A 17,063-nucleotide genomic window follows, 5' to 3' on the forward strand; every position below is an offset into this window, starting at 1 on the left:
CGCTCTCTCTTTCCGTCTCTCTCGCTCCCTCTTTCCATCTCTCTTGCTCTCTCTTTCCGTCTCTCTCGCTCCCTCTTTCCATCTCTCTCGCTCTCTCTTTCCGTCTTTCTCGCTCCCTCTTTCCGTCTCTCTCGCTCCCTCTTTCCGTCTCTCTCGGTTTAAATATTAAATTGCGACCTTGTCTGCTCTTCAAGTTGGGAACAAAAAGGTTCTCTGCCGCTATTCAGAGGGGAGAAAGGGGGTCGTTCACCCTGTGTTAGGTAACATTTATCCCATCGTCAACATCAGTTAAAAAAAACAGATGATTTGGTCCTTGTCACATTGACTTCTGTTTCTGACATTACAACATTCACTTCAAAAAGTACTTCATTGTCGTGAGATATCCTGAGGTGACGAAAGGTGCTATGGAAATGCAGGTCACCCCCTCCCCCATTATTAGATTGGGGAGTTACATGTGTTTTTCTCAGCGAGAGTGACTATTCTATTCTCACTCATCACAGATGGGGATTCACTCACTGGGCAGCACTGAGGGGAGTTTGGTCCATTAGATACAAAGTGCACTCTCCCTCCCGAGCCTGCAGGATAGGAGACTAGCAACAGGACACACTCTGCACGGAAATAATGGTGAACTCTATCAGACTTACCCTGATGCCCCTGAGTTTAAAACCTCCTTCAGAAGTTGTAAAATCAGCAAACATAACAGTGCGCCCGTGCTCAGGGATATAACTGCATAGAACCAAAGAAATCCTGCTGTGCAGAAGGAGGCCATTCAGCCCATCGAGTCTCCACTGATTCTCCAACAGAGCATTTTACCTAGGACACCTCCCCCCTTGCCTTATCCCCCTAACACCACGCATGGCTAACACCCCCTAACCTGCACATCTTTGGACTGTGGGAAGAAACCGGAGCGTCCGGAGGAAACCCATGCAGACACGGGGCGAACGTGCAAACTCCACACAGACGGTGACCCAAGGCCAGAATCGAACCCAGATCCCTGGCGCTGTGAGGCAGCAATGCTAACCACTGCATGTGCACTCTCTGCCCTGCCCAATGTTTATCCCTTGACAGATGTCACCAGTGTAAATGATTTGGTGATCACACTGCTCTTTGTGAGAGTTTGCTATGTGCAAATTGGTTACCCCACCTCCCACAACTGTGACTCCACCTCAATGAGTTCTGTATGGTCTGTAAAGTGCTTTGGAACATCCTGAGGTTCTGAAAGACACGAGGAGAAATAATGTCTTTCCTATTCCTGTGCGCTTACTCTGTTCTCATCACAGCAAATATATTTATCTTTCTCTGCTCTTATCACCGCTGTATTACCCTCGCTCCTTTTCCAAGTGCCCAGGATGTATCTTTTTTTTTCCTCCCTCTGGAGTCAGTTTGGGTGTTTTTCTAGGAACTTTTCTCTCCAGCTCCCCAGGAGCGTCCCATCCGCTGGCCGCCTTGTGTTTGTTCCGTGCAGGCTGCAGAGAGCGGGGGTGACAAGCAGCGGCTTGGAATGAGCGGGCGGCTGGGCTGCGGAGAGCTTGGTGCGTGTCAGTAAAGGTTACCAACAAAGCACATCTCGGACGCTGCTTAATGAAGACCTTTAGCTTGGAGGCGTGGTGGGGGGGGGGGCGCCGTGTTTCCTGTGATGCAGGGGGCTCCGCAGTGCATTCAGAAGTTACCGCATCAGTTATCAGCCATTAAACCTGAAATTTCCTGTTTTCCCAAAACTTTGCAGTGGTTTTATAAACTGGAGCCTTTGTCGGAGCGACCTCCCTCCCAAAAATTGTTGAAGTCACTGGGAATGGAAACTTGAAACTGAGGCAATGTTTTTTTTTGGCAGCTGGAAGAATTATAAAGTGTAGCTTTGACAAAAGCAAAGAAAATGTTGAAGAAAACCTCAAGCTTTCTTGCTTCGCCAAGCTCACTGTTTGCTGGCTGCCCCAGAGAAATGTAATCTGACTCCGTCCTTAAGTCTACACTGAGATAAGGAGTAGGAGGAGGTCAGGCAGCGAAGACGCACAGATCAGAGCAGGGCCTCTCTATTCATTAGGAATTCACTCCGGCAAATCCCACATTCCAGTTTCCAGACCGGGTAATCTGATTCGTGCTCACCAGCGTGGCTCAGAAGGACTTTCGACCAAAAAAAAAAGTCTCCTTGTCAACGCCTTGCTTATCAGGGGGGATGGGGGGGCAGTGGTTGGCTTCTGAGCATCACCTGGGAGTTTGCTTTAACCCGCATTCTTCCCCCATTCCACTCTCTCGCATCGTTTCTGTCGGGCGATGGCATCAAGTTTCAGGATTCCCGCTGCTATTCTGCATAATCCCCTCCATAATCAGAGGGTGGTGGCTTCTGAAGGTCCAGTCCAAAGGGCTGAGCACAAAAATCAAGGCTGACACTCCAGTGCAGGACTCGAGGAGTGCTGCACTGTCATAGGTGCCGTCGTTTGGATGAGACATTAAACCAAGGCCCCCGCCTGCCCACTCTCGTGGACGTGAAAGATTCCCAGACATAATCACCGGGATTCTCCAGCCGTTCACGCCCTGTCCCACTGCCATTGCCAGAGAGGACAGGGAATTTGGCACTCAGCCAAATCTCCGTTTACGGCAGCAGGAGGGGAGATTCCGATTGGAGTGATTGGCCAGAGAATCCTGCCCAATATTGAGGAAGAGCAGGGCAATACTCCCTCCAGGCCCTGGCCAATATTTATCACTCAATCAACATCACAAAAACAGATTGTCTGATCATCGATATGTTGCTACTTGTGGGAGCTTGCTGTGCACTCATTGGCTGCCGTGTTTCCAAACCTTACAGGAATGACTGCACTTCAGAAGAGCTTCATTGGCTATGAGTGCATCGTGATGTCCTTTGGTTGCGAAAGACGCTACATAATGCAAGTCTTTCTTTACCAAACGGCCAGACTTAACGTGCAATGGTGCAGGGGTCTTTTCAGTTGTGGAGTAGGGCCACAGAGAAGCTCAAAGCTCTCCTCAATCTGCCCAGAAAGACCAACGGGTGATTGTCCACGGCAGGGTCCCCTTGCTGAGGTCAACTGCTGCCCTCACTTGTAATCAGGCCAGGGGTGGAAGCTGGCATTTGGTCTGTGTGGCTCTGTACTACACTGGCAGTGCATTAGTCCACAGAGGCATGTATCTCGAGGGCATATCTCCATGCCCCACCCACCCACAATTTGCCCCTCTGCAGAATGCCCCGATTTCCTCTACAGTGTCTTCCCTCTACTACCCTCTTCATTCGAGTGTGAGTACAATAAAACTGCACAAAACTCAACCCATTCAAAACTCTGCAGCCTGAATTCTAACTTGTAGGCCCTGTGTATCCATCCATCACCCGCATGCTCTCTGACCAACGTGGGTGCCCAGTTACGCCACGCCTCGATTTTTTTAATTCTCATCCTCGGTTACAGATCCCTCTATGGCCTCCCAGCACCTTATCTCAGTATTCCCCAACTAGCCCCACCACTCTCCCGAAATATCCGTCTTCCTTTCCCCAGTGTCTTGGACTAAATCTATCCTTCAATCCACATCACTAAAAGGCAGGCTATCTGATCACAGCACTGCACTGCTGCTTATGGGAGCTTGCTGTGTGCAAATTGACTGCTGTGTTTCCCACTTTGCAACAATCATAGAATCCCTACAGAGCAGAAAGAGGCCTTTCGGCCCATCAAGCCCATGCCAATCATGATGCCCTCATTAAACTTTAAAAAAACCTTCTGCCCTTGGTCCGTATCCCTCTATCCCCCCCCTATTCATGGACCCATCCAGATGCCTCTTAAATGTTGCTAATGTGCCTGCTTCCACCATAAGACATAGGAGCAGAATTAGGCCACTCGGCCCATCAAGTCTGTTCTGCCATCCAATCATGGCTGATATTTTTCTCATCCCCATTCTCCTGCCTTTTCCCCATAACCCCAATCCCCTTATTAATCAAGAACCTATATATCTCTGTCTTAAAGACACTCAATGACCCGGCCTCCATAGCCTTCTGCGGCAAAGAGTTCCACAGATTCACCACTCTCTGGTTGAAGAAATTCCTCCTCTTCTCTTTTAAAGGATCGTCCCTTTAGCCTGAGGTTATGCCCTCTGGTTCTAGTTTTTCCAACCAGTGGAAACATTCTCTCCACATCCACTCTATCCAGGCCTCGCAGTATCTCTGTAAGTTTCTATAAGATCCCCCCTAATCCTTCTAAACTCCAACAAGTACAGACCCAGAGTCCTCAACCGTTCTTCATACGACAAGCTCTTCATTCCAGGGATCATCCTCTGGCAACACGTTCCAGGCACCCATAGAATCCCTACAGTATAGAAGGAGGCCATTTGGCCCATCAAGCCTGCACCGACAACAATGCCACCCAGACCCTATCCCCATAACCCTTAAAATAAGGCTTTTTCCACTGAGGCTAGGGGAGAAAAAAACCAGAGGGCATGGGCTAAGGGTGAAAGGAGAAAAGTTTAAAGGGAATATTAGGGGGGGCTTCTTCACGCAGAGAGTGGTGGGAGTGTGGAATGAGCTGCCGGATAAAGTGGTAAATGCTTTTAACATTTAAGAAAAACTTGGACGGGTTCATGGATGAGACGGGTGTGGAGGGATATGGTCCAAGTGCAGGTCAGTGGGACTAGGCAAAAAATGGTTCGGCACAAACAAGAAGGGCCAAAAGGCCTGTTTCTGAGCTGTAATTTTCTATGGTTCTAACCCCTCGTATTTTACCCTGCTAGTCCCCTGACATTACACTTTTCTTTCGAAACAAAAAGTACTTCAAGGTGATGTCCAGACTGCTTTAAACAGCCAGAGGACGTAAAAGGCGCTATATAGATGCAAGTTCTTCCTTTAAGTGACCAGGAGCAAAAAAAAACTTTGGATTTTGTACAAAGAAAAAGATCCTTTCCTTTTCACATTTTTTTCCCAGACCCACCCAACTTTGTGTGTGTGTGTGTTTTTAAAATCCTCCTTCCCTCGTTCCTTGATAGTTTTTTTTTCCCCCAAAAAAAATTATTTTGGAATACAGGTTTAATATTTTCTTACTGAAGGACGTGTTTTATGTTTCCTCAGTTGTGTCGATGTGCTGCTGGCCAGAGTTCTTGCAGAGGGGAAATGATGACTGCTTGATACAGCCCCACATACAAACAAGAGCAGCATTTCAGTGTATATGTCTGGCTGATAAGTTGGCTTTTGATGGGAGAGATAACTATGTCGCCAAACTGAATGTTGCTGTTATAATTGCTGGTTGTCCCTGTAATAATAGTTGTTTAAAGCTTTGGGCTGGTACCATTTCATTCAAAGGGAGAGAAAGAAAGAAAACCATTCCTTTTTTTCTTGCTCCCATTTCCAATCCTTTTCCGTCAGAACTTTGACTGGACTCTGTCGACGCAGCAGCGTTGGGTTTTGAGTTCAGAAATTGCAGTTTCTTCCCATTTTTATGTGGCAAATGGTTGTTCCACATTCAAAGCGTTCAGGCCCTCCCGCTGTCTCCATAATGGCATCACCTAATAGCTGCCGGCAGAGTGAAGAGTTGGCTCCAGATCAGACAGCTCAGGCCCCTTGTATTAGGGGCGGCGGAGAAAGCTTTGCATCTCGTCGGGCACTGCTCGTTGAAGCCATCTTTTAAAGATTTTGTTTTGAGTATCTGTTTGGGAGATTGGGAAGGAAAAATAAATAAATGACTCCATTTCAGCAAAGCATTGTGCAGAAAGCTCACACAGAGACACAGCGCACACAGCAATATTCCCCCAGTCTGCTGTGTAACTGTTTCCTTCAGGCACAATCCTTTTATTGCCCCTCTCTTTTTCTGTGTCTCTCTCACCCTCTCTCTCTTATGCTTCCTCTCTCTTTTTCTGTGTTGCTTTCTCAACGTCTCTTTTTTTGTGTCTCTCTTTTTCTGTGTGTCTCTCTCTCTTCACTGTCTCTCTCTCTCTCTTATGCTCTCTCTTTTTCTGTGTCTCTCACCGTCTCTCTTTTACGCTCTCTTTTTCTATGTGTCTCTCCCTCACCGTCTCTCTCCCTCCCTGTCTTGTCTTTCACCATCTCTTTTACCATTTCTGTCTTCACCCTCTGTCTCTTTCATCCTCTTTCTCTCTGTGGCTCTCTTACTGTCTGTCCCTCTCTTTCTTTGTCTTCCTTCACTGTCTTCTCCTTTATCTGTGCGTGTCTTTCACCATCTCTCTTACCATGTCTCTCTCTCCGTTTCTCTCTTTCACTATCTTTCTGTCTCCCTCTTACTCTTTCTGTGCGTCTGTCTTTTACCATCTCTCTTTCACCATCTCTTTCTCTCTGTTCCTCTGTATCTCTCTTTCATCTCTCTCTATCTCTTTATCTCTCTCTCTCTCACGCACACATTAACTCTGGGTTCTCCTCCACCCTGTAATCATTTTACCTCTCTGAACCCTTGATAGTTTAACTCTTTCAATTCCCTTATCTCCTGATACGTAATCACTGACTCACTTGCTAGATTGCCAGGTTACAGTCCATATCTCAAACTGTCGAGTCTGCTTGCACGCACATTTTAACCCTTTCAGTGCTCAGCAGCCCGAGGAACAGGAGGAGGCCAATCATCCCCTCGATTCTGTTCCATCGTTCAGTTAGACCATGGCTGATCTTGCATCTTAACTGGGAACAATCCCACCTGGAAGTTCCCCTCCAAGTCGCTCACCATCCTGATTTGGAAATATAACCCCACTCAGTCACTGTCATTATCACACTGCTGTTTGTGGGATCTTGCTGTGCAGAAATTGGCTGCCACGTTTCCTATACTACAACAATGAATACACTTCCAAAATAAAATACACTTCATGGGCTAGAAAGCACCGTGACGTATCCAGAGGTTGTGAAAAGTGCTAGATGAATGCAAGTCTTTTCTCTTGTGGTGACGCATTTTGGAGGATCAAATTTAGGTGTGAATTACACTGTAAATGGCAGAACCCTTAGGAACGTTAACATGCAGAGGGATCTGGGCATGCAGGTCCACAGTTCCCTAAAAGTGGCAACACATGTGGCCAAGGTGATTAAGAAGGCATAAGGCATGCTTGCCTTCATTAGCTGAGGCATTGAGTACAAAAGTTGGGAAATCATGTTGCAGCTATATTAAACCTTGTTTAGGCCACATTTGGAGTATTGCGTGCAGTTCTGGTCGCCACACTACCAGAAGGATGTGGAAGCTTTGGAGAGAGTGCAAAGTAGGTTCACCAGGATGTTGCTCGGTCTTGAGGGTGTTGGCTATGAGGAGAGGTTGAATAAACTAAGATTGTTTTCACTGGAAAGATGGAGGCTGAGGGGAGACCTGATCGAGGTCTACAAAAGTATGAGAGGCTTAGACAGGGTGGATAGTCAGAGGCTTTTTCCCAGGCTGGAAGTGATAATTACAAGGGGGCACAGGTTCAAGGTGAGAGGGGTGGGGGAAGTTTTTCACGCAGAATAGTGGTGGGTGCCGGGAAAGCACTGCCAGAGGAGGTGGTGGAAGTAGGCACATTCGCAACATTTAAGAGGCATCTGGATGAGTACATGAAAAGGGAGGCAATAGTGGGATACGGACCGAGTGAGGACAGAAGGTTTTTTTTTTAGTTAGGGCATCATGATCAGCACAGGCTTGGAGGGCCGAAGGGCCTGTTCCTGTGCTGTACTTTGTTCCCTTCACGGCATTTAGCCCTGCCCTCCATCTGATTTTCGATTGGCTTTGACAGTCTTCAGCCCTGCATGCGCACAATCCAATCACTTGGCTCCAAACAACCTTCAGGTCTGCACCAAGTACAATCTCATTGGCTCAGGCAGCCTTTGGCCTTGCTCGCCCTCCAATTTAATTGGTTCTGACAGCCTTCAGTCCCACCTTCCAACCAGTCAGGTGGTGCCCAAAGCCTTCAGTCCCGCCCCCTTAGCCTTTTTTAACCAATCCAATTGATCGTTACTAACTGTCTCCAATCCTGGTGGGAAAGGAATTGGATGTTCCTTTTGAAACACTAAGCAGAGGAAGCGTGGCTTAAAATACCAGCAGTCAACTCCGCTGTCACATTGTTATCAGGCTGTCGTGGCTTAACCAGATTGAGATCAGGCTCTTGAGTGATGGTGGGAAATTCTTGCACACTGGCATCTGTTGATAAAAGTACTTGAGCGAGGAGCCATTGAGTCGCCATCAATCAGCCGCAGCATAGCTGTTGGGGAATCCAGTCTCAGATAAGAAGGGGAGTGAGGAATGGCAGCAAACAGACCAGAGGGCCCCAGCTTTAATTCCCAGTCGGTGAGGTGGCCACAGTTGACTTCTGGGGCAATGGGGGTGGCGAGTCAGTCGGAGTCATCATAGAATCCGTACAGTGCAGAAGGAGGCCATTCAGCCCATCGTGTCTGCACCGACCACAATCCCAACCAGGCCCTTCTCCTATAACCACACTAATCCCCTGACACTTGGGTCAATTTAACATGGCCAATCAACCTAACCCAGGCTTCCCTGCTCACTCGTGACAGCTGTCCAGAGAACCCTGCAAAGGAGGGTATGTAGAGCTGTCAAAAAAATACAACACAGAAGGGGGGGACATTCGGCCCATTGAGACTGTGCTGGCTCCTTGAAAAATCTATCCAATTAATCCCATTTTCCATGCTTTTTCTCCCCCAGCCCTGCAAAACTTGCCCCTTCGCACATTTACCCAATTCCGAGAGTTACCATTGAATCTGTTTCCACCGGCCCCTCCAGATCACAGCAACTTGCTGGGTAAAGAAAATACCTCCTCATCGTTCTGCTGGTTCTTTTGCCAGGCACACACAATCTGTATCTCCTGGTTTCTGACTCTCCTGTAGTAAATCAGTGTTGTGTGAGGACAGGTTTAAGCTCAGTTGGAGCAGTCCCTTCCCACGATAAAGCACATCAGTAGCACCCGTAGCCGGTGTCCAGACCTGGAGAAGAAATGGCTGACTCTAGCATGGGACAACTAAACATGTACTTTTTTAAAAAAGTCTGTGTGGAGTTTGCACATTCTCCCCATGTCTGCGTGGGTTTCCTCGATGCTCCGGTTTCCTCCCACAGTCCAGAGATGTAGGGGTTGGGTGGATTGGCCACATTAAATTGACCCTAGTGTCAGGGGTAAATACATGGGTCTATGGGGATAGGGCCTGGGTGGGATTGTGGTCGGTGCAGACTCGATGGGCCAAATGGCCTCCTTCTGCACTGTAAGGATTCTATATTCCTCAGTTAAGCTTCAAAGCAGTGAACAGAAGAAAGGTTTGCCTTTTTGAGATGATGATAAAAATATCACGAGTTCACCACTCCTTCCTATCAACCCACCCACAAAATACCCCATTGTCCCAACACTGCAGAGAGAGGCCAGTTACCCCGACAGGAGGGGCAGTGTGTATCTGCTAACAGTGTGTGCTTTTCAGAGAAGGGTGGTGGTGGGGAGGACCCAGGGCTGGGGGGGGCGGGGGGGCATTAAAGTTTGCATTCCGTACAACCAGAGTCAAGTGCTGTTTGCCAGACAATGGGAAGGGCGAAGAGTAAGATTGATGGTGGGGAAGGGGCGGTGGGTTGGGGGGGGGGGGAGTTGGATGTGCAGGGGGAGGTGGAAAGAGAGAGGGGGTGGGGTGAGGGTCTGTTGGGAGAGGGAAGGTTTGATGAGAGGGAGTCGTTAGCAGTGGCGCTGGGGTTTGCACAGAGGTTTTAACGAGGTGCGGGGAAGCTGCGGAGAGAGAGAGGATTGGAAGGGGTCTGGGGGAGGCAGGCTCTATCTGAGAACATGAGGCAGCTTTGAAAGCTGTTACGGCAGCGGGCTTATCGAAGGGAGAGAATGGCATCATTCTGTGAGTGAGTTAATTGGAGCTGATGGCATGAGGAGAAGGAGGTCGAGAGGGCTCTGTCTGCTGATAAGTTGTCAGAGAGCTGAACGCAGCCTCGGAGACAAGCTGGCTCAGAACAGCAGGCCCCCCTGCTCAGCTTGGAAATCTGGGACCAGTGCCCAGATAGAGACTGTTGGACACATTTCTGTTTTTTAATTGTGTGTGTGTGTGTGTGTGTGTGTAAGAAGTGCATAGTGTGACCAATAGGAACCTTAAAAAAAATGTTGAAACGAGCGGATATGGCCTTCCTTAGTGTACTTAGTCTGCTTTTTAATGACTTGTGGATGTGTTGCACAGAGAAAATATGCATGGAACTGTTTGACTCTTATTAATTACATGTTTGTATTGTGCTTAATGGACCTGGCACAGATACAGCTTCACCAGAATCTAGCTTTCGTTGAAGCATTATGTTCTTGTCCTTAATATCATACTCGTTTCTACACATTTCTTTGCCTGTGATTCTTGGTCCTTAGCTAGATTCTGGACGGGGGAGTTATTGGGCACTTGCAACAGTCAAAGTGTTGGCTTGATACTCCCACTGGTTGACCCAGGATTCCTGCAGGATGTGAGCACGTTAACCAGGCTGATATTCCAGTGTAGTATAGAGGGAGGGCTGGATTGGCGGAGGTGACACCCTCAGGGAGAGATGATGAAAGCCACAGCCCCGTCTACCTCTTCCAATGGATGGTAAGGTGTGCCGTAGCGTTATTCGAAAAGCAGAGAGATTAGAGCAGTCTGGACAACATTCTCCACCCAACCTGGCGATACCTGACACTTTGCTGCGTACTGATTGATTTCCGGGACTTTGCTGTATTTGCCTACTGCATCCAAAGTAATTTGTGGTGATGTTCCTGAGAGAGGGGTTAACAACCTGCCGAAACGTACTGGTGTCGTATACCGGTGTACCATCTCAAGAGTGCATGTTGTTGTAGAGGGAGCATTGCCCTATTTCTAACCCATCCAGTGTGAGTCCTGGTAGTCTTTGGGATAATGTACAGAGAACCATACACTGCACGTGGCCCATGTTGTAAATGGCCCATGAATACTTGGTTGTGACACTGGGTGGCTGAAATGGGAAAATCCTGTCTTTCCAGCATGACCCCTGCCCCCGCCCCCCCCCCCCGCCATGCACAATGGCCTCCTCCTGTGCTGCAGTATTCCATGATTCAAAGTTCCCTCTCCTTAATGAGCAAAGGATCTAAAGGTTCAGCGAAATTGGATTTTGAAAGCTTGTACTCGTAGCAAATAAATGGGAGGTCATCATATCGAAATTAATCTACAAGGGCATCGAGGGTTAATGGGAGGATGCACAGTGGGGTTAAGACTGCAATCAGATCAGCCATGACCTTGTTAAATAACGGAATGGGCTCGAGGGGCCGAATGGCCAACTCCTCATTGTCTCTGCGGTCCAGTAATACCACGGTACATAGCACATGGTCAGAGGTGGAAGATTCTAGACTAACTGGTGATTGAACTTTAATCACAGAGAATATTAATAAGACGCAGTCACTGCAGTCTTGTCACGATGCCTGTAGAGCTTAAATACCAGAAAGGAAAAGCCACACTTAATACGATTTAGTATGGGATCCACTTCTTATAAGATATTCAGTCAATTGCCCCCACTGAGCCGCTGCCGCCCCCCCCCCCCCCCCCCCCCCCCCGTGACACTATGACTGCTTAAGCAATATGAGCAATGACAGAATTGCGAATATATCTACAGGAAAATTGTGTGAATTTTTCTTCGGCCACATGGGGAATATTGCGTGTAATTCTGCAGGTTTGGGTTTCGATTTCAGAGCTTGGTGCAGTGAACTGGACCGACCACAAATTGTGCAAACTTCCATTTTCATTCACTTGCAGTGGTGGATCGAACCTTTCGGATTGTGTGCTTCCCCCCCCACCCCCCTCCCCGGCTCAGCTGGGCCCTGAGTGGCCCCACCCAACCCCCCCCCCCCCCCCCCGCCGCCCGCTGGTCCTTGTGTGCACCCCCCCCCCCCCCCCCACCGCCACTGGTCCCTGAGTGGCCCCATCCTCCCCCGCTAGTCCCTGAGTGGCCCCACCCTCCCAGCTGAGCTGTATACGGGGCCTCGCCCACCCTCCCCCTCCCCCCGCCACCCTGGCTGGGCTGTGAGGTGGGCCTGCGTGGACACGGTGGGATGAATTCCGCATCCTGTGCTGGGGTCTCACATGCACAATTACTGCCATGTTCCATCCCACACAGTGCCAAGGGAGAAGGCCCAACCAGTGTTGAGATTGAGGTCAGGAGTGTGAGCATGATGGCAATGTTACTGGAGTAATAACTCAGGTTAGTGATCTGGAGACATGAGTTCAAATTCCAGCCAGGGAATTTAAATTCACTTCATACATTTCTTCAGTTATCCGTAATTATAGAATCCCTACAGTGCAGATGGGGGCCATTCGGTCCATCAAGCCTGCATGACAATAATCCTACCCAGGCCCTATCCGCATAATCCCATGCATTTATCTCACGAATCCCTTGAATTTACACATTTTTGGACACCAAGAACAGTATTTTCCCGTCCCGCCTGCCACGGGAATCACAGCGGGCAGGACAGAAAATCCGGCGGACTATGCAGAGGTTCGTTGACCTCGGACTGGAATTTCTGGCCTTGGGACGAGCGATCCGGAAAATCCTGCCCTAAAGGGCAATTTAGCACGGCCAATCCACCTAACCTGCACATCTTTGGAGTGCAGGAGTAAACCAGAGCACCCGAAGGAAACCCACGCAGACACGGGGAGAATGTGCAAACTCCACACAGACAGTGACCCAAGCCGGGAATCGAACCCGGGTCCCTGGAGCTGTGAGGCAGCAGTGCTAACCACTGTGCCACCGTGCCACATAATGAAAATGGTGACCATAATTGTACTGGACTGTCATGAAAGGTGAACAGTTTCACAAATGTCCTTACTTGGTCTGGCCTATATGTGACTCCAGACCCACACAATATGGTTGAAACTTAATTGCTTCCTGAAGTGGCCCAGTGTGTCTGAACCGCTGTGATGGATGGCAGCAATTCAAGAAGATAGCTCACTACCACTTTCTTGAGGGCAGCTGGGGATGGGCAACAAATGCTGGCCTTGCCAGCGATGCCTACATCCCATGAATGAATATAAAAAGAGTGGTGGCCTGTAAAATTCAGCCCCATCAGCAGAAATTCATTGAGTTAGCACAAAATATTTTACATAATGATGAATCTGTTTGATGGCCCAAGTCTATAAAGACCTACCGTCGCACTGCTGAAGGGATGGTTCTGCAATGAGCTATTCCACCCGCATAGTGATGACAAATGAGTCGACTTAGTTATGAAGTGAGAATAAGGAAGGATGTCTGATGACTTGTTTTGGAAGATATTAGTAAATTGACCAGGTCAGGTGATGACCAAGACAAGATGGTGCTGGAAGTGGGAGAATCTCACTCCACAGCACCACCTCCTGGCCGTAACCTGCGACTGCTCCGGCCACTGTTTACATACAGGATTTTCATTCCAAATGTTTACATGGGCAGTTCCAATGTTAATATAAAGTGGTATCTCAGGAAGCCCATGTGGAATCAGGTTTTTGAAATAATAATCGGTAACAGTGGCGAATGATGAAAGTTTCTCCTGCAGAGATGGTAATATTATTTAAGACTAAATTGATAGACATTAGAAAAACAACACATTTCCCGGTATCCTTTTATCTTATTAATTGCGCAGCACCAGTTGAATATCAAATATGAAGAAAGACTTGTATTTATATAACAAACCTTTCAGGACTTTGTGACGTCCCACTTGCCCATCTATTAAGTAGTTTTCGACTGTAGTTGCTGTTGTTAACCAACAGGAATGTGGTAATGACCAAATAATCTTTTTAGTGGTGTTGATCTAAGTAATAAAGGCCAGGACACCAGACAGGAACCCCAGCTTTTCTTCGCAATCTACCTTTAAGAGAGAACTCTGTTTAACTGTCATTCAGAAAAACAGTATCTCTGACAGGGTAGCAGACCTTCCGTAGTGCACTGCAGTGCTGCGCACCCAATTATTTTATTCAAGCGGTGTGAGACTCGAACCCACAATCCAGGAGACGAGATGGGTATCTTTGGGGAAGGGGATGACCTAGTCTTATCGCTAGACTATTAATCCAGAAGCTCAGCTAATGTTCTGGGGACCGGAGTTCGAATCCCACCAGGGCAGATAGTGGAATTTGAATTCAATTTTAAAAATCTGGAATTAAGAATCAATGACCATGAAACTATTGTCGATTGTCAGAAAAATCCATCTGGTTCACTAATGTCCTTTAGGGAAGGAAATCTGCAGTCCTTACCTGGTCTGGCCTACATGTGACTCCAGAGCCACAGCGATATGGTTGACTCTCAATTGTCCTCCAAGGGCAACTAGGGATGGGCAATAAATGCTGGCCAGCCAGCGACACCCATGTCCTATCAATTAATTTTTAAAAATCCATTGGAGCCATTGGTTGACATAATGGCCTCCTTATGTGCTATACATTATGTTGTTAATATAAAGGACATTTTGGGAAAATTGATCTTAAATACACTTCAATGTTGTATGATTCACTACATTTTCTGTGACTATCTTAAAGGATTTGCTTCAACTTGCCTTCAGCTGTCCCATATCCATCAATACCGTACCCTGGTCTTGCGTAACTCAATGAACCCTCCCCATACACAAGCCATGTTTGAAAGGACAGAGGCCAGAATTCTCTGGCCATTTATGCCCCACCATCACTGTCAGCAAGGACAGAGAATTTGGCACTCGGCCAAATCTCCATTCACTGCAACAGGACTGGAGAATCCCACTGACACCAACAGCTGGAGAATCCTGCCCGGAATCTTTCATTGGGTGGCACAGTGGTTAGCACTGATGCCTCATTGTGCTGCCTGCCTCTCGGGCGGGAATAGGCTCTCCTGCCCCCACCTTTGTTTGATTACCTTGGTTACCTGTAAAGACTCGCATTCCAACCATTATTTCGTAAATTGAGTTTGTGCCTATGTATGCCCTGTTTGTGAACATAACTCCTCACTCACCTGAGAAGGAGCGGCACTCCGAAAGCTTGTGCTACCAAATAAACCTGTTGGACTTTAACCTGGTGTTGTGCAACTTCTTACTGCCTCACGGTGCCAGGGACCTGGGTTCTATTCCCAGCTTGGGTCACTGTCTGTGCAGAGTCCGCATGTTCTCCCCGTGTCTGCGTGAGTTTCCTCCGGGTGTTCCGGTTTCCTCCCACAGTCTGAAAGACGTGCTGGTTAGGTGCATTGGCCATGCTAAATTCTTCCTCAGTGTACCCGAACAGACGCCGGAGTGTGGCGACTAGGGGATTTTCACAGTAACTTCATTGCAGTGTTAACGTAAGCCTACTTGTGACTAATAAATAAACTTTTCATTGGGTTCAGGTGAAAGGGTGCATATCCAGCCACCAATCTGGAAGTCCAGCATCACTGGTGTTATGTCCATTTATAGAAGGACTGACGTGGATAATGTAGAAGGGAGGGAGCACTGGTATTTGAAAGAAGGAATGTTTTGGTTCCCAAGTTGATCTTGAGCCTCTTGTGGGCGCCGGTGACTTGAGCTTCATTTGTCCTAATGTTTGTTTCTCTTCCTCTTTCCAGATGCCAGTCTCTCTCCCGACACGATGAAGCAAAGTCACTGGTGTATCGTGGCGTACTGGGAACACCGGACCAGAGTTGGCCGCCTGTACACTGTGTATGAACAGTCTGTCAGTATCTTCTATGACCTACCTCACGGGAACGGCTTCTGCCTGGGACAGTTAGCCCTGGACAACAGGAGCGAGACCGTCAAAAGGACTCGAAGCAAAATCGGCTATGGGATCTTGCTGAGCAGAGAGCCGGATGGGGTCTGGGCGTACAACCGGAGTGAGCACCCGATCTTTGTCAATTCCCCAACGCTGGACATTCCCAATTCTCGGACTTTGATTGTTCGGAAGGTGATGCCGGGATACTCGATAAAGGTCTTTGATTATGAAAAATCTTGCCTTCTGCAGCAAGCCACAGATACGGACTATGCAGACGGGCCGTATGATCCTAACAGTGTTCGAATCAGCTTTGCTAAAGGTTGGGGACCTTGCTATTCAAGACAGTTCATAACCTCCTGCCCCTGTTGGCTGGAGATAATGCTGAACAGTAGCAGATAACAGTCAGCCTCCAGGAATGAAATCCTATATTAGAAAAAAAACAAGACTATTCCAAATATCATCTACCTAGATTTAATATAAAGTTTTATATATTATATGAAATATATATTGTACTTGTAAATATGGAGTCATTTTTACATTGTAATTATTTATGTATGGTGCAATGTGTATGAATACAGAACACAACAGGAAAATGCACTTTGCTTTATATATACTCATTCAACATCAGACTAAATTACACAGCAAAAATAGGGAAAAGCCTAGTTTTGGTGTATAGTTCTGCCGTACTACTAGTACACAGACGAAAAGCTAACTTACCATTAAGACAACAAAATGAGTCACTCATTGATAATAAAGTATTTGCATTATAGATCATTTGTTCTTGCTCTTTGTTTCATTACACCCCCTCAGTGACTAGCCCAGTTACATACCTCAGTCCCCAACGCTGTTCTCCCTGCCTCTAGACTGGACTATTCAGATGTTCTGCTGCCCACGTTCTAACTGGCACCGAGTCCCATTCGCCCACCACCCCTGTCCTCACTAACCTATTTTAACTACATTAAGAAATGCCTCCCATTTTAGAATTCCCATCCTTAACCCCTCCCCATCTCCGTACCTTCCTCTGACTTCACAAGCCCCTGAGTTCTCCACATTCCTGCTATGCTAGCCCACTGGAGCATTCCTTATTTTAATCGCTCTGCCATTGGCTTCCGAGGCCTGTCTGGAATTCCCTCCCTTCTCCACCTCTCTCTTGAGGACATTTCTTAAAACCTCCTTGACCAGGCTTCTGGGCCTCTGACCTCATATCCACATAATTGACTTGATGCCAAATTTTGCTAAACTTCCTCTGAAACCACCTGGGATGTTTTTATTTAAAGATACTTCTTAAGCAAACATGTTGTTGTCTTCTTCTCTACCTCCTCTGGAGATGGAGGGGCACTTAGGAATTCCCTCCAGGGCGTGCTGCAGCATGGAATAGAACATAGATACCATAGAATCCCCACAGTGCAGAAGGAGGCCGTTTGGCCCATCGAGTCCGCCCCGACCACAATCCCACCCAGGCCCTATTCCCGCA

The 17,063-nt window shown here is 47.7% G+C and overlaps 1 protein-coding gene across 1 annotated transcript in view; it reads left to right on the top strand.

Annotated features, from left to right (window-relative positions):
* smad6b (SMAD family member 6b) overlaps window positions 1–16,358 on the top strand; it is a 63,238-nt gene extending 46,880 nt beyond the window's left edge. The window contains 1 exon segment of the mRNA XM_078241234.1: window positions 15,447–16,358. Coding sequence (XP_078097360.1) covers window positions 15,447–15,988 — 542 coding nt within the window. The 3' untranslated portion in view covers window positions 15,989–16,358.
* The last annotated feature ends 705 nt before the right edge of the window (window positions 16,359–17,063 follow it).

Source organism: Mustelus asterias, chromosome 24 (genome assembly GCF_964213995.1).
Source record: "Mustelus asterias chromosome 24, sMusAst1.hap1.1, whole genome shotgun sequence".
Taxonomy (NCBI): Eukaryota; Metazoa; Chordata; class Chondrichthyes; order Carcharhiniformes; family Triakidae; genus Mustelus; species Mustelus asterias.